Source organism: Nicotiana tomentosiformis, chromosome 8 (assembly GCF_000390325.3).
Source record: "Nicotiana tomentosiformis chromosome 8, ASM39032v3, whole genome shotgun sequence".
In the NCBI taxonomy this organism is placed as follows: domain Eukaryota; kingdom Viridiplantae; phylum Streptophyta; class Magnoliopsida; order Solanales; family Solanaceae; genus Nicotiana; species Nicotiana tomentosiformis.
Genome location: NC_090819.1, coordinates 12,501,569 through 12,524,931, shown reverse-complemented (window position 1 = coordinate 12,524,931; position 23,363 = coordinate 12,501,569). Strand labels below are relative to the sequence as shown.

The following is a 23,363-nucleotide window of genomic DNA, read 5'->3' as shown; positions in this document are numbered from 1 at the left end:
AAGTTAGATCATGTATCCTTAAAACCGCGTACAAATTCAATTGCTATCCGATTTTGAGGGTAAACAATATTTATTATACAGATTAATTTAAGGAATACAATATATATATATATATATATATATATATATATATATATATATATATATATATATATGTACAATTATGAAGCAAGACATCAATATGACAGAAGTTACTTCTATAAGTATTGTCACACAAACAAAAGGTGATCGCATTGAATAAAGAAAAGAAAATATTCTTACAATGAATATCCCAAAAGGGTCTTTTCTCTTTTTGTTAGAGATCATTTCTACAATCGGCTAGTAATTAAAGGTGACCAAAGTGGAAAAGTGAGGACAACGATAAGCAGAATGATAAGGAGAATGGCAATGCAAGTACATTTTCTTGAGCTTTTCTGCAACACCCTAGCCTCTTGGAGTTGATCAGTTCCTCTTCTAACAAATGAACTTGCATGTGCCACATGACTCTCTATATCATTTAATTGTTGTCCCTGTGCTTCCACTAGTGCAGCCATGTCTAGGAAAATTTGATGTAGCTCAATCAAGTTCTTCTCAATTTCCTTCACAGCATCATGTCGTTCTTGAATTTCTGATATGGTGTCCATAATCTGTCCCCTTCCTTGTTCTTGAATCGCCTTTTGGAGAAATGACTCGCTCTCTCCACTTGATATCAAATTCTCTATTAGTTCATCGTCTGCTTTCTCTCCTGTCACGGTGAAGTACCTATTGAAGATATAAATAAGTAAACAAATAGTTCGATTGAGAATGGATATTGATCTAGTTTCAGGATCTATGAACAAGAGATTCCAAAATGTCTATTTGAGAAAATAGAAAGGTAGGGTGAAGCAACTTGAATTAAGGTTGAAAGCTAAGCTGCTCGTACTCGGGTACGGGTATCCGATACGGGTGCAGATGTAGAGGTTGGATCATTCATGATCTAAATTTTAGAATCCGGGTACAAATTCAAGTAAGGATACAAGTGCGAGGTTTCGGCTAAAAATAATTCAAATATAAGAATATGTCTAAATTATGAGATATTATATGACAAACATATATGGTAGATGAGAAAGAGAAAATATTAATTAAAATGAGAATTCGAAAAGGAGATTAAAAAAAAAAAGAACTGACATAGAAATTTCTATATACAAGGTATTCCATTTTCTTTAGTTTCACCCTATCTTTTGTTTTGATTTAACAAATTATTGTATCTGTCCTGAATTTCTCCGTCGATTTTGGTCAAAGTATCCAAAATTGGTTGACTAGATCTGGTAAGGATCTCTTACCCACACTCACACCCACATCGTGTCGACATGGGTACGACACCGAAAGTGAAAAGTGCGAGCAACTTAGGTTGCAAGGCCCCTTATTTCACTAAACTAGAAAGAGAGAAAGTTGACTTTGATATAAAACACCGTTTCTATTAGATTAGTTTCTTAGTGAAAAATAAGACATGAAGCAAGGGCGTAGTGCATTTATTTTCTTGCTCGATAACGCCCCTATCCCTGTTATTTATATTAGAGTTATAAAGGATCTAGCAGAGAGCCTTTTGACAACCTTACTAATAGATAGGGAATATGCTCGAGGATAAGAGCTTGCTCTCTCTAATAATTTAAACTTTTAGATAAGATTGTTACACCATTTACTAGTACCTTCTTGCCACCGTTTCCTTGTATTCTGAATTCATTCTTGCTCTCAATGCTTGGAAATCATCCATGAGAACTTTTAATTTCTTTCCTAAACCGCTAACTACAGAAGTCCTCGTTCGATCAGCAGAGGATCCTGGACCACAACCTGGCATTTTCCTATTAGCTGCATTGGATCTTTCCAAAGCTTCAAGCTTTCCTTTGATGATCTTAACTCGTTTCAAGACCTGTGTCACATCATTATCCATTCGAGACCTTATTTCCTTTACAGTTTTAGCACTATGCACGGTTTTGCTCTCTTCATTTGATTCTTGCAATCTTTTATAAAGCTTCTCAACATCCTTCATATCTTCTTTCACATTCTCTACATCTTCAAAGAATTTAGCAAGATCAATGCTTTCATTCTGGGAAGGGTCGGGGCCGGACCTTCCGGCCCCGGCTTCCAGATCATCCATCTGGACTTGTTGTTTCAGGTCCTGATATTTTTTTAACGAAGGAGAAAACAAGTCATTCATCTTTTCGCCACCTTAAATAATTTCCTTTCCTCTATTTTTTTCAAAGTGTAATCTAAACTAAAGTTGGTTTTATCTTGTCTAAGCCTTCTCTCTTCAATCCTTATAATATTTGCAATTAGAATGATAGGCTTGTGGCCATGTCCAAAGGGGTTATGAATTGGTAGAGGAAAAAGAAGAAGAGAAGGTGACAAGAGAAAAGCCTTCATTAAGAGACAATAACAAACCAAATTCATTTGTTTGGTGAAGATTTGAAAGTCATATTATTAGAGGTGAACCAGTCACTTGTTAGTATTAAAATTCCAACAAAACAAACATGAGGACGGTCGATAAAACAGGAAGAATTTTTTTTTTTTTTTTGGGCCACTTGGTTTGTGACCTCTGCCTCATATTAACATAGCCGAAGAAATTGCCTTGACCTGGTCTTTATATATTTGACCAAATAGGAAATTAAAGTCATTAAACAAAAGATATTTATGGACTTCTGTTTGACCAAATAGGATATTTATGGACTTCTGTTTGGACATTTCAGGTATGACAGTACACTTTCATGGTTGAGTCTAAGCTTGATGCAGTAATTACACCTGAAAAATTCTTACATAATTATGTCATTTATATAGTAATTATTGATAAAACTCTTATGATAAACATTAATTGATAACCTGATAAAAATGATAACCAACCTATTATAATTGGTTACACTAAATTTGTAAAGACTCCGCGGATTAGAGGCAGATGTAGCATATTGCTGGCGAGTTCATCTGAACTCGGTATTTTTACTGCGAACCATAAATTTATGTGTAAAAATTCACTAAAATTGTAACAAACAGTTGATATGAACCCATAACTTTAAAAATACAATGGTTTCAACACTAAAAAGGGCAGCCCAATACACTAAGCTCCCGCTATGCGCGGGGTCCGGGGAAGTGCTGGACCACAAGGGTCTATTGTACGCAGCCTTACCCTGCATTTTTGTAAGAGGCTGTTTCCACGGCTCGAACCAGTGACTGCCTGGTTACATGTCAGCAACTTTACCAGTTGCGCCAAGACTCCCCTTCAACACTAATAACTTTAAAGGGTAAACAACTTTAAATTCTGAATCCAGCTCTGACCACCCATGTTATACAAAATCTTGATGGTGTGTAACACGGTATTGGAGTTAATATATACTCCCTCCGTTTTAATTTATGTGAACTTGTTTGACTAGGCACGGAGTATAAGAAAAAATGAAGACTTTTGGAATTTGTGGTCCTAAATAATTCAAAAAGAGTCCCGGAGTATTTGTGTGGTTATAAAAGTTTCTCATTAAGGATAGAATTATAAGTTTAAATAAAATTATTTTTAAATTTAAAAACGGGTCATTCTTTTTAGAACGCACCAAAATGAAATGGAACGGAGGTAGTATTATGTTACCATAGGCACAGACTATGCGTCACTTGGCGATTTAGAAAATTTCTGGCTAATCATTTTTTTCTAATATAAAAGCACCAACAAATGTAGGGGAGGCTCTAATTTTTTTTTTTCAAAAAAAACGACTCAACGGCTGATTCTTCCTCAGCAGTGTCTGTCATGTTCTTGAAACTATTTATCCAACGCCATTACAGCTCTATTACTTCCCTCACAAATCCACCCTCTAAAGAATCCGAAACAATCCAACTTTGCAGGTCAGGATTACTTTCCCAAGCTCTAAACCTTCTCAACACCATAAGCTCTGCTAATAGAATCTCCTCAAAACCAATACTATACGCCACATTAATACAAGCATGTACGAAAGCCCATTCATTCAATCACGGGCTTCAATTCCACTGTCACGTCATCAAAACGGGCCTCGAAAATGACCGTTTTGTCGGGAACAGCTTGCTTGCTTTGTATTTCAAATTGGGTCCCACTTTTGCGGATACTCGTAGGTTCTTTGATGGAATGTTGTACAAGGATGTTGTTGCTTGGTCTTCGATGATAACTGGGTATGTTAAAATAGGAAAGCCTAATGTTTCTTTGAAATTGTATGGAGAAATGATTGGTTTGGGTTTTGAGCCAAATGGGTTCACTTTATCTGCTGTGATTAAAGCTTGTTCTGAAATTGGGCTTTTGAAATTGGGCCGTGGGTTTCATGGTGTTGTGATTATCCGTGGATTTGATGAGAATAATGTGATTGTGAGCGCATTGATTGATATGTATGGAAAGAATTGTGAATCAGGTGATGCAGTTAAGATGTTTGATGAATTGCCTGAACCAGATGCTGTTTGTTGGACTTCGGTTATTTCGGGTCTCACGAGGTGTGAATTGCATGAGGAGGCTTTGAGGTTGTTTTATTTAATGCATAGGAAGAATGGGTTGTTGCCCGATTTGTTTACGTTTGGAAGTGTGCTGACTGCACTGGGTAATTCGGGTAGGCCGAGGCAAGGTAGAGAAGTTCATGCTAAGATTGTAACAAGTGGACTTTGTGGGAATGTTGTTGTGGATAGTAGTTTAGTGGATATGTATGCGAAATGTGGGCTGGTTAGTGATTCTCAGCGTGTTTTTGACCGAATGGCTAAGACGAATTTTGTGTCGTGGTGTGCGTTGATGGGCGGATACTGTCAAAAGGGTGACTTTGACGCTGTTATCGAGCTTTTTAGGATGATGGGGAAAGTTGATCTTTATAGCTTTGGGACTGTTCTTCGTGCCTGTGCCGGGTTGGCAGCTTTGAAGTCGGGGAAGGAAGTTCACTGCCAGTATTTAAGGAGAGGTGGCTGGAGTGATGTTATTGTGGAATCAGCTCTAGTTGATCTATATGCAAAATGTGGCTTTGATAGTTACGCCTATGTTATTTTTCGCCAAATGAAGGTTACGAATTCCGTTACCTGGAACTCAATGATATCTGGATTTGCTCAGAATGGGAAAGGCACGGAAGCCATTGCAGTATTCGAGGAGATGATTAGTGAAGAGGTCAAACCGGATTACATCAGCTTTATCGCAGTTCTTTTTGCTTGTAGTCACAGTGGTATGGTTGATGAAGGGCGAAAGTATTTTCTCTCAATGATTAATGAGTATGGTATCAAACCTCATATTGAGCATTATAGTTGCATGGTCGATCTTCTTGGTCGGGTTGGAGAGATAGAAGAAGCTGAAAGCTTGATTCTAGGTGCAGAATGCAGAAACGATTCTTCCCTTTGGGCTACCCTACTTGGCGCTTGTACTAGCAGTACAAATCCTACTGTTGCGGAGCGTATTGCAAAGAAAATGATGGAACTAAAACCTGATTATCATTTGAGTTATGTTCTTCTAGCAAATGTGTACAGAGCAGTAGGCCGGTGGGCCGATGCTCTTGAGATTCGGAGGCAGATGCAAGAAAAAAGAGTGAATAAGATAACTGGGAAGAGCTGGATTTAAACGAATACTAACAGCTTATAGCCTTTTCAGTGAAAAGAAGTACCGGTATATGCCCCTACGAAGAAACATTTCTGAAAGTGCTCAAGATGATAATGCAGATACATAGCACAGTTATCATGTATTCCTCGTTTACATGGCAAGTTGTTGTCTGAGTATCCAGCATTATAAACGCGTGCACGGACCCGGCACATGATATAGAAACTTCTCAACCCATAATTATGTCCGTGCACGCGTTTTCTAATGGCTCAAAGTGTATTATCCGGAACATCTTGGTCTTAGTCTTATAGGAAAGGAGATTTACTAGCGACACAAGCCTTCCAACGACATGTCATGAGAATGTTTTCAGCAATGTGCAACATTGTAGAAATAGAATTATCGAATTCTTTGAGATTATTAATAAACTTTGACAGCAGAAAAACAGATTTTTTCAAAGCTTTCTTCCTTTTTTATTCCGCTGGTTTAGGACGATAGATTTAGTTGAAGTAATGAGCACTGAAAATCACCTGTTGCATCTCTATCTTTCTCTGTATTAACTGAAAATGAATCTCTTGTTCAACCAAGAGCAAGCTAAATGTAATGAGCACTCTGTTCTAGAAGGACTAAATAGAGCAAATTGCAGAGCTCGTTGTAAACTTCTACTAACTTTTTATTACTAGATGCTGACGTAAATGGAATATATAGCCTGACATTTGCACAACTCGAACAGAAAACATTAGCACTTGATTTGGTAGGGTGCGCCAGGCCCAAGCAATAGTGCAAGACCAGGGCGACGCGCAAAGATCCAGATAGCAAGCTACCTTGATGGACCTTTCCCCTTAAAAAATTAAGTTAATATCGTGTGAGCCGATGGCCCACATATCAGATATTAAACTGATAAGAACAGATACTACACTTGATCTTAGCCAAAAGGCCGAGAAAGGTATGCTTTACTTTGTTCATGGGCTTCATTTTTGTACTGCCTTTCAACTCTTTGTTTTCCATTTTCTATCGATGTGGGATTGACAAATCTTATTATATATTATTCTTTTAAGTTCCCAGAAAGGAACTTCTCTGCTTTCTTGGAAGGTTACCAAAGGGCAAACTGCAGCTTGTTGAGAAGCGGAGAAAAAACCTAAAATCATACATATTCTTTCCCATGGAGCACCAATAGTCCATTTGCTTCAACAAAATAGTGCAATTTTAGTCATAACCCTACACACAGCTTTTTTAACGGATTTATTCCGTACAAACGATTAGCTATCAGTCTCTCTGTCTTACATCGTTTTTTGCAAAGAGAGTAATACCAAGAGTAGCTGAGTTTTTTGAAAACCAAATTGGCTTTTGGAACATCCGAGATATTGCCGAGGTTTTCCTCACGAAGTTTTCTTCACCTTTCAATGACGGTTCTCACCTGATTTTCGAGCTCTTTGACGGCTGCAATAATCAACCTTCTTTTAATTATATTTTTCTCTACGTGCAGAAGAGCTTATCAAGATTGATAGATATCCTCAACTTTGTATACTACAGTCAGACATTTATATAACAACATCGTCATATAACAACCATTCACTATAAAAGTCAAGTTGAATCAATTTCTATGTTAATGTTATAATATATGTTCTATAATAGCACTACGTTATAACAACTAAAAATATATTGAACAAACGAGACTATTATAAAGAGGTTTGACTGCATATTAATACGAGTTTTTCTGACAAACTTTTTCCAGTGTTGTTGCTTTGAGTTTTCACAGCATCCTCTATAGCTAGGAAAGCATTGAGGTTTTTAATTTTTTTTCACCAGATGTTCAAGCTGTCCCTTTGCACCAGCAATTAGCTTCACATTTTTACTTATTGTTTGCAATAGGTTCTTCAATAAAAGATTGAGCACTGCACCTGTTATCTTTCTTTCTTTTGGGTAAGCAAGAATATAAATTAAACAGATAGTTTCTCAGCTCTTAGACTTTCTTTATTTTCAGAATTCTTCTAATTGTTTCCTTACAGATGAGTTGCTTGGCATTACTCTCTTCGCAAAAATGATCGAAGACAGAGAGACATCAGACATAGTAGCTATTCGTTTGGAGGGAACAAATTAAAAATTATGTGACAGGCACAGGCACGTGAGGAGGCCAAAGATAAAGTATAATTTTGAGCTTTTTTGTGCAGTTATATCTTTATTAGTAGGTGCTGATGTAAATAGAAGAGAAAAGATCCAACATAGTCCATTAACATTGAGGGTAGACTTATTGGGCGTTTGGACATAAGAATTGTGAAATTTTGAAAAAAGTAAAAATCAAGTGAAAATGGTATTTGAAAATTAGAGTTGTGTTTGAGACATGAATACAACTTGGAGCTGTTTTTGAATTTTTCTGAGTGACTTGAAGTAAATTTTGAAAAATAATTTTTTAGAGTTTTTTAAATTTTCGAAGAATTCCGAAATTCAACTTCAAGTGAAATTTAAAATTTTCATAGCCAAACATTGATTTTGAAAAAATTAAAATTTAACGAAAAAAGTGATTTTTTTTTAATCTATGGCCAAACGGGCCCTTAAAATGATCCCTTGTATATTATATGGAGCACATTTAGCACTCTCAAACATAAATCATGATATCTTTCTTAACGGCAAGTGAGGTGCAAAAGCCAAAAGTGGAGCATACCTGCAAAACCACAAGCTTCCATTTTGAGGAACTGAAGAACTTAGTACACTTCTAATGACTATATTTAATTTCTTGGAAAGCTCATTCTTCCTGATCATATATAGTCGAAAGCACTTCCTCGTGCTTTTCCCGTAAGTTTACTCGAGATAAATGTTGCAGCACCACAAACTCTCAATATTAGAGTTCTTGCGCGATCTAAACCTTGCAAATTGTATCAGATCGGTAAGCATCTCCGGTATCGTATGCTTGAAATTCCTGGGAGTGCTGCTTATAATATGCTGGATCCAGGGGCGGATTTACGTTGGGCGAAGCGGTGTCTCGGAAAATTTTACTAAATACTTATAATAATTAAAATGCAGAAGCTAAAACATGTATAAATTGATTGAAGTGATCCCGCTTGACATAACAAGGTAAGTAGTTCGTTTGGTCAAGCGCCCTAGTTTTCTAGGATATATCATGGGTTCGAAAGGATGTTGCTGCGAGTTCTAATTATTTAAAAGCTTCGAGTTCTAAAGGATGTTGCTGCTTCCATAAGTTGGTCTGTTTATTTTTATTTTTTCCCTTCATTTTCTCCTTGACGATGATACCGATTAAGAACGATTTCGCAGATTAATTATGAGTTTTTGAGTGATTGTTTGGTGCCTTTTATAGAACAGAAAGTACATTTAGTATATTTCTAGTGGGGGTTATTTTGAATACATTTCAAAAAGTAAATTTTTTTTGAAGACGAGTTGTAATATGATTAAGTTGTGCTTTATTCATATAATTTGAGTTATACTTTTTTTCTTTCTTTAATATAGAGATTGACATCGCTTGTGAAAAGTCCTGCGTACGGCACTGGCTGGATCCTTTGTAAATCCCAGATAAACCTTGTAAAATGTGTTGTAACTGTGAATTTGACCAAGCCGCCGTAAAAACCGGTTTTCTGTTTCAGAATACCAAATGTTCTCCACTTACACATCAGAGAGAACCATTTCGTTCGTTCCTGATATTAAATTGTGTAATGATTCCTTTGATCACTTAAACATCAGAATGAAGACATGCTGCACATTTACAGCTCTAACAAAAAGCCACAGCATGCGTCTTCGCTGTTTTGCAACAATTTGTACCATATATGTGAACATTTGCCTCAACGGCAGGTAAATTCCACCAAAATAGCTTGGAACATGTCTTGACAAACATAGAACATTTAAACTTGATTTGGTGGGGTGCGCCAGGCCCAAGCAATAGTGCAAGACCAAGGCAACGCGCAAAGGCCCAAGATGCAAGCTACCTTGACGAGCCTTTCCCTTCAAAAATTGAGTTAATATCGTGGCTCACATATCAGATATTAAACTGATAAGAACAAATACTACACTTGATCTTAGCCAAAAGGCCGAGAAAGGTATGCTTTAATTTGTGCATGGGCCTCTTCTTTTATAGTGCCTCTCAACTTTCTGTTTATCAGTGTCTATCGATGTGGTTGGGGGGAGGCCTCGGTTTTGCAGGATAGAGGATTTCCACAGCTTAAAGCATTTTGCTCCTGATATTTATTGTATAAAGATTCCTTTGCTCACTTACACATGAGAATGAAGAAATGGAATTGTCCCAACATCCACTATCATTTTCATCTTGGCAGCACATCTACAGCTCTGCTATGAGATGCTTTAATCATTGAGCTCGAGATTATTTGATTAGCTCATAACAGGATTTTTCCATGATATGGATATTGGGATCGAAAAATAACATGGTGGTTGCATAAGCTAACAATAAATCAGATAACAAAAGAAAAATATATTAAATTAGACATAATAATTTATAATTATTTGGTCAATCGATCTACATGTGATTTTTTTACTAATATAAAAAAGAGAAAAATAAAAATTATGAGAGAATAGCCTTCCTTAAACAAAATTCTCTAAAAGACTACAGTGCATTGTGGATATTATTTTTGTTGTTGGGTGACAAGGAAGCCTCAATTTATAAAAGTACAAAACTTGCAAGAAAATGATAAAGACATATGAATGAGATTTAATCCTTTTAGGGTCTTTCCCTTTCTTCAAGAAAGAAAATACTAATAGATTAGAGATTCAGAGATAATTAAAGATCAATAAACATTTCCTTACTTTCATTTTAAATGTTTGTTCCTTCTACACAATAAGTCATAGCATACGTGGATTGCCCTTCTTTTATGTGCATTACACAATCACAATCCTTCTGAACTACTAATATTATGTTTGAAGAACTGTCATAAGCCCAACACGAACAAAAAATATTTAAACTTGATTTGGTGGAGTGCGCCAGGCATTGGCCATAGTGCAACACCAAAACAACGTGCAAAGGCCCGGATAGCAAGTTACCCTGAAGGGCCTTCCCCCTTAAAAAATTGAATTAATATCGTATGGACCAATGACCCACATATCAGATATTAAACTGATAAGTACAGATACTACACTTGATCTTAGCCAAAAGGCCGAGAAAGGTATGTTTTACTTGACATATGGGCCTATTCTTTTATAATGCCTCTCAAGTCTCAACTCTCTGTTTTCCAATTTATGTCGATATGCCTTACTATACTACTCCTACTATGACTCTTATTAGTTCCAAGAAAGGAACTCGTTTGATTTCTTTGTAGTGTAAACCATCCTATCTCTTTCCTAAATAACTTACCCCATAAAAGAAAAGGCAAAAATACAAAATTAGTCGGTCAGCCGAATTTAATTGTATTTTGCTAACCAAAAAGTATATTATATATATATATATATATATATATACCAAAAAAAAAAAAAAATCGTCGCCTATTATTTTTGGGAGCGGCTAAAAATATACATTTCTCAAAAAAATGGGGGTTGAAACCGTGTAACTATGAGTTAGTCAAGAATATTTTGCGGCTCAGAGCATGGGGTCTTATCGAAGCATTTTACTTCATTTGATTAATCGTGCTTATTCCACAACATTACACAATAACAGGAAGAGGGTGCTCATCCATATATTTGCCGTCTTTCCCTAGATTTCAATTTCATAATCATAATTCCATCCTTCCAAAGAAATATAAACCTTTGGAATTTCATAAACTCCCGATTTACATGTTCGAATTTCTCAAGTACGCAAAGAGAAGAGAAAAAGGTGTCAAAGGTAAGAACACTAATGACGGTATATATAAAGTTCAGAGATTTATTTAACATGACGAGCTTAACAAACTATTAGGCCAAGTAATCAAATTAAAACGAAGGTTGATAGAACAAAGTTTTTATTGTATTTACAAAAGATGATTAAAAGAAATACTAGAATGTCAACCTAACATAAATTTTGAATCCCCTTAACTTTTAGTAGCTCTGCCCCTGCTATAGTATACAAAGCTACCTACAAACATAACCTTCAAGGGTGAGTTTAATTCTTATATGTGTTAACACATGTAAAATTAAGATATTTTGTGCTGCTTTAATTATTACATAAAAGTAAATTATTTTTAAATATAAAAAAAATATTTTTTTAAAATAGACTAAGAAGAAAATAAATTAATATACATTGACAATATAGATTTCCCATCCGAATTGGGACAGAAGTAGTTCTGATAGATATATTATCAAACAATAAGCCCAGAACCAACACCAAAACACTAAAACTTGATTTGGTGGGTGCGCCAGGCCCAGGCAATAGTGCAAGACCAGGGCGACACGCAAAGGCCCAGGTAGCAAGCTACCTTGACGAGCCTTCCCCTTAAAAAATTGAGTTAATATCGTGTGAGCCGATGACTCACATATCAGATATTAAACTGATAAGAACAGATACTACACTTGATCTTAGCCAAAAGGCCGAGAAAGGTATGCTTTACTTACCGCTTGAGTCTCGTATTCTCTAATGCCTCTCAACTCTCTGTTTTTCATTTTCTATCGATGTGGGATTGACAAACCATATTATATTATTCTTCTTAGTTCCCAGAAAGGAACTCCTTTGCTTTCTTTAAAGGATATCAAAGGGCAAAGTGCAGCTTGTTGAAAAGTGGACCAGCCTCGTAGATTCATATCAGAAGCATGATTTCTGAAAATGAACCACTGTAAACTCTTTTATCTTAAGTACTACTGTGTCATTTATGAAGATGATGCAATTCCTATGTTTTTAGTATATTTCCAGTTTGTTGTTAGTATATTTTTCAGTCTTAATCAATCCGGGAATTAGAAATACTAGAGTCGTTATATTCTCCGTCCATATTTATGTGGCGGAGTTTCGATTTCAAGAGTCAAATGAGTTTTCCTTTGACCGTGAATATTTCATATGCTTTTTTGATATTTTAAATTGTTACTTAGTATGACTTATAGTACTTCGTGGTTTTCAAATATATAAATTTTATGTCTGAATTTACAATCAAAATTAAAAAGTTTGACTTTTGAAACCACATAAATTGGGACAGTGGGAGTATTAATGTTTTCTGTTCGAGTTGCGCTTATGGGTCTATTAATGAAAAACTAGAGATAATTAGTTGGTATATGTGATGTCAAATCATAGTATGGATGTCGAACTTAGGAGCGTGTTCGGGTAGTGATTTGGAGGTCCGTAGTTGATTTAGGCTTGAAATGACGAAAGTTAGAAATTTGAAGTTTTAGAAGTTGAGAAGTTTGACCAAGAGTTGACTTTGTGGTTACCGGACTCGAACTTTGATTCCGGAAGTTTTAGTAAGTCCGTGGTGTCAATTATGACTTGTGTGCAAAATTTGGGGTCAATCGGACTTGATTTGATAGGTTTCGGCATCGATTGTAGAAGTTGAAATTTTTTAGTTTTCATTAAACGTGAATTAAGGTGCGATTCGTGTTTTTAATGTTGTTTGATGTGATTTGAGACCTCGACTAAGTTCGTATCGTGTTTTAGGACTTGTTAGTATGTTTGGTTGAGGTTCCGGGGGCCTCGGGTGGAGTTCAGATGGTTAACGGATCAAGTTTGGAATTAAAAGGCTAGTGAAGTGCATCGGGTCTGGTGCGATCGCACTTGCGAAGTTTTTATCCTAGGTGAGAGCTCGCAGAAGCGAACAGGGAAGCGCAGAAGCGGCCTGGAAAGGGGTGTGCAGTGGTCGCAGGTGCGAAGGTATTTCCGCACGTGCGTGCAAATGCGGCGTATGGGCGCAGAAGCGGAGCTTAGTCACATCTTGTATCCTTGATTTAGGCTGCTTAGCATGAGTGCTGTGAGCCGTGGGTTTCATGGTGTTGTGATTATCCGTGGATTTAATGAGAATAATGTGATTGTGAGCGCGTTGATTGATATGTATGGAAAGAATTGTGAATCAGGTGATGCAGTTAAGGTGTTTGATGAATTGCCTGAACCAGATGCTGTTTGTTGGACTTCGGTTATTTCGGGTCTCACGAGGTGTGAATTGCATGAGGAGGCTTTGAGGTTGTTTTATTTAATGCATAGGAAGAATGGGTTGTTGCCCGATTTGTTTACGTTTGGAAGTGTGCTGACTGCACTGGGTAATTCGGGTAGGCCGAGGCAAGGTAGAGAAGTTCATGCTAAGATTGTAACAAGTGGACTTTGTGGGAATGTTGTTGTGGATAGTAGTTTAGTGGATATGTATGCGAAATGTGGGCTGGTTAGTGATTCTCAGCGTGTTTTTGACCGAATGGCTAAGACGAATTTTGTGTCGTGGTGTGCGTTGATGGGCGGATACTGTCAAAAGGGTGACTTTGACGCTGTTATCGAGCTTTTTAGGATGATGGGGAAAGTTGATCTTTATAGCTTTGGGACTGTTCTTCGTGCCTGTGCCGGGTTGGCAGCTTTGAAGTCGGGGAAGGAAGTTCACTGCCAGTATATAAGGAGAGGTGGCTGGAGTGATGTTATTGTGGAATCAGCTCTAGTTGATCTATATGCAAAATGTGGCTTTGATAGTTACGCCTATGTTATTTTTCGCCAAATGAAGGTTACGAATTCCGTTACCTGGAACTCAATGATATCTGGATTTGCTCAGAATGGGAAAGGCACGGAAGCCATTGCAGTATTCGAGGAGATGATTAGTGAAGAGGTCAAACCGGATTACATCAGCTTTATCGCAGTTCTTTTTGCTTGTAGTCACAGTGGTATGGTTGATGAAGGGCGAAAGTATTTTCTCTCAATGATTAATGAGTATGGTATCAAACCTCATATTGAGCATTATAGTTGCATGGTCGATCTTCTTGGTCGGGTTGGAGAGATAGAAGAAGCTGAAAGCTTGATTCTAGGTGCAGAATGCAGAAACGATTCTTCCCTTTGGGCTACCCTACTTGGCGCTTGTACTAGCAGTACAAATCCTACTGTTGCGGAGCGTATTGCAAAGAAAATGATGGAACTAAAACCTGATTATCATTTGAGTTATGTTCTTCTAGCAAATGTGTACAGAGCAGTAGGCCGGTGGGCCGATGCTCTTGAGATTCGGAGGCAGATGCAAGAAAAAAGAGTGAATAAGATAACTGGGAAGAGCTGGATTTAAACGAATACTAACAGCTTATAGCCTTTTCAGTGAAAAGAAGTACCGGTATATGCCCCTACGAAGAAACATTTCTGAAAGTGCTCAAGATGATAATGCAGATACATAGCACAGTTATCATGTATTCCTCGTTTACATGGCAAGTTGTTGTCTGAGTATCCAGCATTATAAACGCGTGCACGGACCCGGCACATGATATAGAAACTTCTCAACCCATAATTATGTCCGTGCACGCGTTTTCTAATGGCTCAAAGTGTATTATCCGGAACATCTTGGTCTTAGTCTTATAGGAAAGGAGATTTACTAGCGACACAAGCCTTCCAACGACATGTCATGAGAATGTTTTCAGCAATGTGCAACATTGTAGAAATAGAATTATCGAATTCTTTGAGATTATTAATAAACTTTGACAGCAGAAAAACAGATTTTTTCAAAGCTTTCTTCCTTTTTTATTCCGCTGGTTTAGGACGATAGATTTAGTTGAAGTAATGAGCACTGAAAATCACCTGTTGCATCTCTATCTTTCTCTGTATTAACTGAAAATGAATCTCTTGTTCAACCAAGAGCAAGCTAAATGTAATGAGCACTCTGTTCTAGAAGGACTAAATAGAGCAAATTGCAGAGCTCGTTGTAAACTTCTACTAACTTTTTATTACTAGATGCTGACGTAAATGGAATATATAGCCTGACATTTGCACAACTCGAACAGAAAACATTAGCACTTGATTTGGTAGGGTGCGCCAGGCCCAAGCAATAGTGCAAGACCAGGGCGACGCGCAAAGATCCAGATAGCAAGCTACCTTGATGGACCTTTCCCCTTAAAAAATTAAGTTAATATCGTGTGAGCCGATGGCCCACATATCAGATATTAAACTGATAAGAACAGATACTACACTTGATCTTAGCCAAAAGGCCGAGAAAGGTATGCTTTACTTTGTTCATGGGCTTCATTTTTGTACTGCCTTTCAACTCTTTGTTTTCCATTTTCTATCGATGTGGGATTGACAAACCTTATTATATATTATTCTTTTAAGTTCCCAGAAAGGAACTTCTCTGCTTTCTTGGAAGGTTACCAAAGGGCAAACTGCAGCTTGTTGAGAAGCGGAGAAAAAACCTAAAATCATACATATTCTTTCCCATGGAGCACCAATAGTCCATTTGCTTCAACAAAATAGTGCAATTTTAGTCATAACCCTACACACAGCTTTTTTAACGGATTTATTCCGTACAAACGATTAGCTATCAGTCTCTCTGTCTTACATCGTTTTTTGCAAAGAGAGTAATACCAAGAGTAGCTGAGTTTTTTGAAAACCAAATTGGCTTTTGGAACATCCGAGATATTGCCGAGGTTTTCCTCACGAAGTTTTCTTCACCTTTCAATGACGGTTCTCACCTGATTTTCGAGCTCTTTGACGGCTGCAATAATCAACCTTCTTTTAATTATATTTTTCTCTACGTGCAGAAGAGCTTATCAAGATTGATAGATATCCTCAACTTTGTATACTACAGTCAGACATTTATATAACAACATCGTCATATAACAACCATTCACTATAAAAGTCAAGTTGAATCAATTTCTATGTTAATGTTATAATATATGTTCTATAATAGCACTACGTTATAACAACTAAAAATATATTGAACAAACGAGACTATTATAAAGAGGTTTGACTGCATATTAATACGAGTTTTTCTGACAAACTTTTTCCAGTGTTGTTGCTTTGAGTTTTCACAGCATCCTCTATAGCTAGGAAAGCATTGAGGTTTTTAATTTTTTTTCACCAGATGTTCAAGCTGTCCCTTTGCACCAGCAATTAGCTTCACATTTTTACTTATTGTTTGCAATAGGTTCTTCAATAAAAGATTGAGCACTGCACCTGTTATCTTTCTTTCTTTTGGGTAAGCAAGAATATAAATTAAACAGATAGTTTCTCAGCTCTTAGACTTTCTTTATTTTCAGAATTCTTCTAATTGTTTCCTTACAGATGAGTTGCTTGGCATTACTCTCTTCGCAAAAATGATCGAAGACAGAGAGACATCAGACATAGTAGCTATTCGTTTGGAGGGAACAAATTAAAAATTATGTGACAGGCACAGGCACGTGAGGAGGCCAAAGATAAAGTATAATTTTGAGCTTTTTTGTGCAGTTATATCTTTATTAGTAGGTGCTGATGTAAATAGAAGAGAAAAGATCCAACATAGTCCATTAACATTGAGGGTAGACTTATTGGGCGTTTGGACATAAGAATTGTGAAATTTTGAAAAAAGTAAAAATCAAGTGAAAATGGTATTTGAAAATTAGAGTTGTGTTTGAGACATGAATACAACTTGGAGCTGTTTTTGAATTTTTCTGAGTGACTTGAAGTAAATTTTGAAAAATAATTTTTTAGAGTTTTTTAAATTTTCGAAGAATTCCGAAATTCAACTTCAAGTGAAATTTAAAATTTTCATAGCCAAACATTGATTTTGAAAAAATTAAAATTTAACGAAAAAAGTGATTTTTTTTTAATCTATGGCCAAACGGGCCCTTAAAATGATCCCTTGTATATTATATGGAGCACATTTAGCACTCTCAAACATAAATCATGATATCTTTCTTAATGGCAAGTGAGGTGCAAAAGCCAAAAGTGGAGCATACCTGCAAAACCACAAGCTTCCATTTTGAGGAACTGAAGAACTTAGTACACTTCTAATGACTATATTTAATTTCTTGGAAAGCTCATTCTTCCTGATCATATATAGTCGAAAGCACTTCCTCGTGCTTTTCCCGTAAGTTTACTCGAGATAAATGTTGCAGCACCACAAACTCTCAATATTAGAGTTCTTGCGCGATCTAAACCTTGCAAATTGTATCAGATCGGTAAGCATCTCCGGTATCGTATGCTTGAAATTCCTGGGAGTGCTGCTTATAATATGCTGGATCCAGGGGCGGATTTACGTTGGGCGAAGCGGTGTCTCGGAAAATTTTACTAAATACTTATAATAATTAAAATGCAGAAGCTAAAACATGTATAAATTGATTGAAGTGATCCCGCTTGACATAACAAGGTAAGTAGTTCGTTTGGTCAAGCGCCCTAGTTTTCTAGGATATATGTAGAGAAAGGGGTCACTTAGTTTGTATATAGAGCAGGGGCATTTTAGTCTATTTATCAGTAGAGTTGTTAGTAGATTGTTAGAGGCGGTTAGTTAGTTCTAATAGTAACTAATTATATAAATACAGAGTTGTAGCCCATTGTTTCATTGAATGAAAAAGATACCGATATTCTTCTTCCTTCCTCATTTCATTTCATCTCTTGTCTTAGCTAGGGTTCTTCATCTCAGATCTGCTAATTCAGCATGGTATCAAAGCCTTAAGGCTAGTGATTTTAGTCCTCATCGATTCAAGCTGAAGCTTCGTGTGTTGAGCGGTTAGATTTGTGATTGAAAAATTCGCCATAGACATTCTCGCCCTAATTGTTGTCGAAGCACAACTAAGAAGCCATGGAAGATACTGCTCCTGCGAACACATCTGTCACTGGAGCGGGTATAACTGCTGACGCTGTGGACGAAAATCAAACTGCGATGATTTTTTGGTCGATTTACCTCACCATCACCCTCTGTACCTTGGACCAGCAGATACGATTGGAGCTCATCTCATTTCGTTTCAATTAACAGGTACTGATAACTATGCTCTTTGGGATCGATCAATGAGAATTGCTCTACGAGGAAGAAACAAGCTAGGCATTGTAGAAGGAAAATAAAAAAATGAGAAGTTTCGAGATAATCTGTGGGAACAGTGGGAGAGATATAATGCTATTGTACTCTCCTGGTTGATGAATGTTGTAGCTCCTCAACTTATTGGAGGAGTTGTGTTTGGATCAAGTGCACATGCAGTGTGGGAAGATCTCCGAGAGAGATTCAGCAAGGTAGATGGATCTAGGTCATACAATTTGCACAAGGAGAAGATTGCGACTTTGTATCAAGGTACCTCTTCAGTCTCTGTGTACTATACAAAATTAAAGGATCTGTGGGATGAATACGAAACTCTAGTACCTACACCTAGTTGTGAATGTGAAAAATCTAGAGACTATGTAGTACACATGAGAAGGCAAAAGTTGTATCAATTTCTAATGGGCCTGAATGAGTCATACTCTCTAGCAAGGAGTCAGATACAACTAATGCATACTTTACCCTCAGTGAATCAAGCATACTCTATGATCATGAGAGATGAGAGCCAAAAATCAGTAGCTGCTATAGCAGGAAACTTAGGCACAACTACTATCACTTCTGAGAACTTTGAGCCTACTGCTTTGCTCAGTTCTAGATCTAGAAGCTCTCAAAGCAACAACTTTCAAACTAGTGGTCCTAATGTGCAGTCTGGCAACTTTTATCCTAATAGTTATCCAGGACTATGGAAAGGCTATGGTGAGTTTTGTGAGTATTGTAGGAAGAAGGATCATAACAAAGAAAATTGCTACAAGATCATTGGTTATCCACAAGGACCTAAATCCAAGAAGAAAGGGGGAGCAGTCAATTCCTCTGCTTACAATGTCTTCACTGACGAAACAGATCAAAAGTGTCAGGCACAACCACAATTCATAATGCAGACTCCAGGACTTCATAACAGTGGACAGTGGAAACAAACATCTCAAACTCCTGCTTATTCATTTACTAAGGAACATTATGATCAAATAGTGCAGATGCTAAACAAAGTTATTGGAACCATTCCCTCAGCAAATATGGCATCTATCAGTAGTGCATGTTTAGTGGATAATAAAGCTCATGGCTGGATTATTGATACAGGAGCTACCAACCACATGGTGTCTGATCCTAATCTGTTGTCTAAGGCAGAAGAAATCAAACCTAGTAATTATAAGCAAGTTCATCTACCTAATGGAGAAGTAGCTAATGTTACACACATTGGTACTAGTATACTTTCAGTATGGAGCACAATAGAAAATGTGCTATACATTCCTCAGTTCAGATATAATCTATTATCAGTGTCAAAACTAGCAAGGTTTGAGACATGAATACAACTTGGAGCTGTTTTTGAATTTTTCTGAGTGACTTGAAGTAAATTTTGAAAAATAATTTTTTGGAGTTTTTCAAATTTTCGAAGAATTTCGAAATTCAACTTCAAGTGAAATTTAAAATTTTCATAGCCAAACATTGATTTCGAAAAAATTAAAATTTAATGAAAAAAGTGATTTTTTTTTAATCTATGGCCAAACGGGCCCTTAAAATGATCCCTTGAATATTATATGGAGCACATTTAGCACTCTCAAACATAAACCATGATATCTTTCTTAATGGCAAGTGAGGTGCAAAAGCCAAAAATGGAGCATACCTGCAAAACCACAAGCTTCCATTTTTAGGAACTGAAGAACTTAGTACACTTCTAATGACTATATTTAATTTCTTGGAAAGCTCATTCTTCCTGATCATATACAGTCGAAAGCACTTCCTCGTGCTTTTCCCTTAAGTTTACTCGAGATAAATGTTGCAGCACCACAAACTCTCAATATTAGAGTTCTTGCGCGATCTAAACCTTGCAAATTGTATCAGATCGGTTAGCATCTCAGGTATCGCATGCTTGAAATTCCTGGGAGTGCTGCTTATAATAGGCTGGATCCTGCGACGAATTTATGTTGGGCGAAGCGGTGTCTCGGAAAATTTTACTAAATACTTATAATAATTAAAATGCAGAAGCTAAAACATGTATAAACTGATTGAAGTGATCCCGCTTGACATAACCAGGTAAGTAGTTCGTTTGGTCAAGCACCCTAGTTTTCTAGGATATATCATGGGTTCGAAAGGATGTTGCTGCGAGTTCTAAAGGGGTTATTTTGAATACATTTCAAAAAGTAATTTTTTTTGAAGACGAGTTGTAAAATGATTAAGTTGTGCTTTATTCATATAATTTGAGTTATACTTTTTTTTCTTTCTTTAATATAGAGATTTGTGTATTGTTCCACTCTAAATGGTGACACCGCTTGCGAAAAGTCATGCGTACGCTGGATCCTTTGTAAATCCTGAAATCCTAGATAAACCTTGTAAAATGCATTGTAACTGTGAATTTGACCAAGCCGCCGTAAAAAATATCCGGTTTTCTGTTTCAGAATACCAAATGTTCTCCACTTACACATCAGAGAGATCCATTTCATTCGTTCTTGATATTAAATTGTGTAATGATTCCTTTGATCACTTAAACATCAGAATGAAGACATGTTGCACATTTACAGCTCTAACAAAAAGCCACACAGCATGCGTCTTCGCTACAATTTGTACAAGTTTTACTTGATAATAACATATATGTGAACATTTGCCGCAAGGGCAGGTATATTCCAACAAAATAGCTTGGAACATGTCTGACAAACATAAAACATTTAGACTTGATTTGGTGGGATGCGCCAGGCCCAAGCAATAGTGCAAGCCCTTAAAAAATTGAGTTAATATCGTGTGAGCTGATGACTCACATATCAAATATTAAACTGATAAGAACAGATACTACTGGTTGGGCCTCTTCTTATTGGTTGGGCCTCTTCTTCTATAATGCCTCTCAACGCTCTGCTTTTCAGTTTCTATCAATGTGGATTGACATACCTTATTATACTATTACACTTCTTAGTTCCCAGAAAGGAACTCCTTTGATTTCTTTGTAGTGTAAACAATCCTTCTCTCTACTAAATAACTCACCCCAGAAAAGAAAAGGGGCTTGAAACCCTGTAAGTTAGCCAAGATTATTTTGCGGCTCGCAACATGTGCCTTATCAGATCACTTTATTTCATTTGATTACTCGTGGTTATTCCACAGCTCGAACGCGTGACCTACTGGCCACATAGCAACAACTTTAACAGTTACGCCAACTTTAACAGTAAGAGGGTGCTCATCCATATTCTTGCCATCATTTCCCAGATTTTAATTCCATCCTTCTGAACTATATTTTCCCTGTTATGGTGTTTGAAGAACTGCAAAAAAGTATAAATTTGGCAATACAAAGACAGACGTCGTAAGTGTGTATCAGGAGTTAAAGACATTAAAATGTGATTTTTGCAAAACTTTCTTCCTTTTAATGCCGATGGTTTCCGGATAATAGATTTAGTTGAAATGTTCTAGTTGCATTTTGAAATTGAATTGTTAGTCACCTTGAAAGTTGAAAATTTACCAGAAATTCAAAGCTGAAAATCCATCTTATTGAGATGAGCAGGGTAGTTTTGTAATTTCTCATGTACTTAGATAATAAATCTATATAGCTGGTAACAAACAAAATAATAACATCTCTCCTCCTTCTCTCTCCAGAACCATCTCTGCAATTCATTTTAGGTCACGAATTCATCATAGCTGGCACACTGCATTTCAAGATATCTGTTTTGAAAGAAGACATGTCGTTAAGACCAAACAAGCAGACAAAATTAACACTTGATTTGGTAGATTTTGATAAATTGAACAGAAGTCCAACACAAACAAAAAATTCTACACTTGATTTGGTGGGGTGCGCCAGGTTCGTGCAGTAGTGCAACACATAGGCGACGCTTGAGAACCCAAGTAGCAAGCTACCTTAATGAACTCTCCCCCTTAAAAAAGTGAGTTAATATCGTGTGAACCGATGACCCACATATCAGATATTAAACTGATAAGAACAGATACTACACTTGATCTTAGCCAAAAGGCCGAGAAAGGTATGCTTTAATGTGTGCATGGGCCTCTTCTTTTATAGTGCCTCTCAACTTTCTGTTTATCAGTGTCTATCGATGTGGTTGGGGGGAGGCCTCGGTTTTGCAGGAGAGAGGATTTCCACAGCTTAAAGCATTTTGTTCCTGATATTTATTGTATAAAGATTCCTTTGCTCACTTACACATGAGACTGAAGAAATGGAATTGTCCCAACATCCACTATCATTTTCAGAACTTGTTGGTACCAAACACACTCACGCAAGTATACGCGGTCGTCAAGTAATAAAGAGACTAAAAGTCGGATGTCGAACCCACGAGGACTTATGATTAACTATTAACTAAATTAGACTATCATAATTATCTAAACAAGAATTAAACCTAAAAATATTTGATTCTAAACTAATTAAATAAAAAATATAAATAATGAACTTTGAACAGAGAAAGAGCAGATTTTTATGATATCAATGTAATGAAAACGATCTAGGGTTATGGGCTATCTAACAATCCTATTGTATTCTTAAATTGAATTGGCCGACTAATTTATCTAGCTTATTGGTTGACAGGGTTAATATTGCTCATAAAAATCTGTCGAGTTTTTACTCGCCTATTCAAGCTAACCTAACGCCTATATGTCTATGGAGTTAAAATCAACAAGAACGCATTTATAATTTCTGTAAATCAACCAAGCAAGGCAATTAGGTATATGTCTATCCTAACCACGAATCTGTTTCCCGATGCCCGAGTTCAAGAACTTGCCCTACTCAATCCTGTATGCAATATAGAATTCCCACTTTCGAGTTCAATTCTAGATTCGTAGATAATATTCAATTGGTGATCAAGCAATCAAATAAATAAGCGCAAGATTGAATAAATAAACTAATATGATAAATCAAGAAGTCAAAATCAATATCCGAATAACAATAGTCATGAAAGAACCACAACCCTAGAACGTGAAGTTTAGCTCCATATAGACATGGTAGCCAAACAACAAATCATACAAAGAAACATAAAAATTACTAAGTTTGGTAGGAGAAAGATGAAACTTGATGAATTCCGGCCTCCACAGCTTTGTCGTGGCTTTTTTCCTCTTCCCAATATGTT

General features: G+C 36.7%; 3 protein-coding genes, 1 long non-coding RNA gene, 5 other non-coding genes and 1 pseudogene across 9 annotated transcripts; 2 read left to right on the top strand and 8 right to left on the bottom strand.

The window, feature by feature from the left end:
- Positions 1-206: 206 nt before the first annotated feature.
- On the bottom strand, positions 207-2,411 carry LOC104097673 (syntaxin-124-like). Its single transcript, XM_009604277.4, has 2 exons — positions 1,668-2,411; positions 207-741 (listed from the first exon to the last, which is right to left on the bottom strand). Exons 1-2 carry the CDS (start codon positions 2,174-2,176, stop codon positions 309-311), a joined length of 942 nt encoding a protein of 313 aa, XP_009602572.1. The 5' UTR covers positions 2,177-2,411; the 3' UTR covers positions 207-308.
- Positions 2,412-3,675: 1,264 nt separating this feature from the next.
- On the top strand, positions 3,676-6,180 carry LOC104097674 (pentatricopeptide repeat-containing protein At1g03540). The gene has a single exon (XM_009604278.4). The coding sequence runs from the start codon at positions 3,743-3,745 to the stop codon at positions 5,543-5,545; it is 1,803 nt and encodes a 600-aa protein (XP_009602573.3). The 5' UTR covers positions 3,676-3,742; the 3' UTR covers positions 5,546-6,180.
- A 92-nt stretch (positions 6,181-6,272) lies between these two features.
- Positions 6,273-6,468, bottom strand: LOC138898318 (U2 spliceosomal RNA). Its single transcript, XR_011410793.1, has one exon. It is a non-coding gene; the product is annotated as a U2 spliceosomal RNA (small nuclear RNA).
- Positions 6,469-9,383: 2,915 nt separating this feature from the next.
- LOC117278580 (U2 spliceosomal RNA) lies at positions 9,384-9,568 on the bottom strand (annotated as a pseudogene).
- An 881-nt stretch (positions 9,569-10,449) lies between these two features.
- Positions 10,450-10,645, bottom strand: LOC117278579 (U2 spliceosomal RNA). Its single transcript, XR_004508943.1, has one exon. It is a non-coding gene; the product is annotated as a U2 spliceosomal RNA (small nuclear RNA).
- A 1,147-nt stretch (positions 10,646-11,792) lies between these two features.
- LOC117276685 (U2 spliceosomal RNA) lies at positions 11,793-11,987 on the bottom strand. Its single transcript, XR_004506952.1, has one exon. It is a non-coding gene; the product is annotated as a U2 spliceosomal RNA (small nuclear RNA).
- A 615-nt stretch (positions 11,988-12,602) lies between these two features.
- LOC138896775 (pentatricopeptide repeat-containing protein At1g03540-like) lies at positions 12,603-15,248 on the top strand. The gene has a single exon (XM_070182091.1). It carries the CDS (start codon positions 13,327-13,329, stop codon positions 14,611-14,613), a length of 1,287 nt encoding a protein of 428 aa, XP_070038192.1. The 5' UTR covers positions 12,603-13,326; the 3' UTR covers positions 14,614-15,248.
- Positions 15,249-15,340: 92 nt separating this feature from the next.
- LOC117277085 (U2 spliceosomal RNA) lies at positions 15,341-15,536 on the bottom strand. The gene has a single exon (XR_004507361.1). It is a non-coding gene; the product is annotated as a U2 spliceosomal RNA (small nuclear RNA).
- A 5,489-nt stretch (positions 15,537-21,025) lies between these two features.
- LOC138896618 (uncharacterized) lies at positions 21,026-22,321 on the bottom strand. Its single transcript, XR_011409986.1, has 2 exons — positions 21,755-22,321; positions 21,026-21,557 (listed from the first exon to the last, which is right to left on the bottom strand). It is a non-coding gene; the product is annotated as an uncharacterized lncRNA (long non-coding RNA).
- Positions 22,077-22,272, bottom strand: LOC117277086 (U2 spliceosomal RNA). Its single transcript, XR_004507362.1, has one exon. It is a non-coding gene; the product is annotated as a U2 spliceosomal RNA (small nuclear RNA).
- Positions 22,322-23,363: the final 1,042 nt, after the last annotated feature.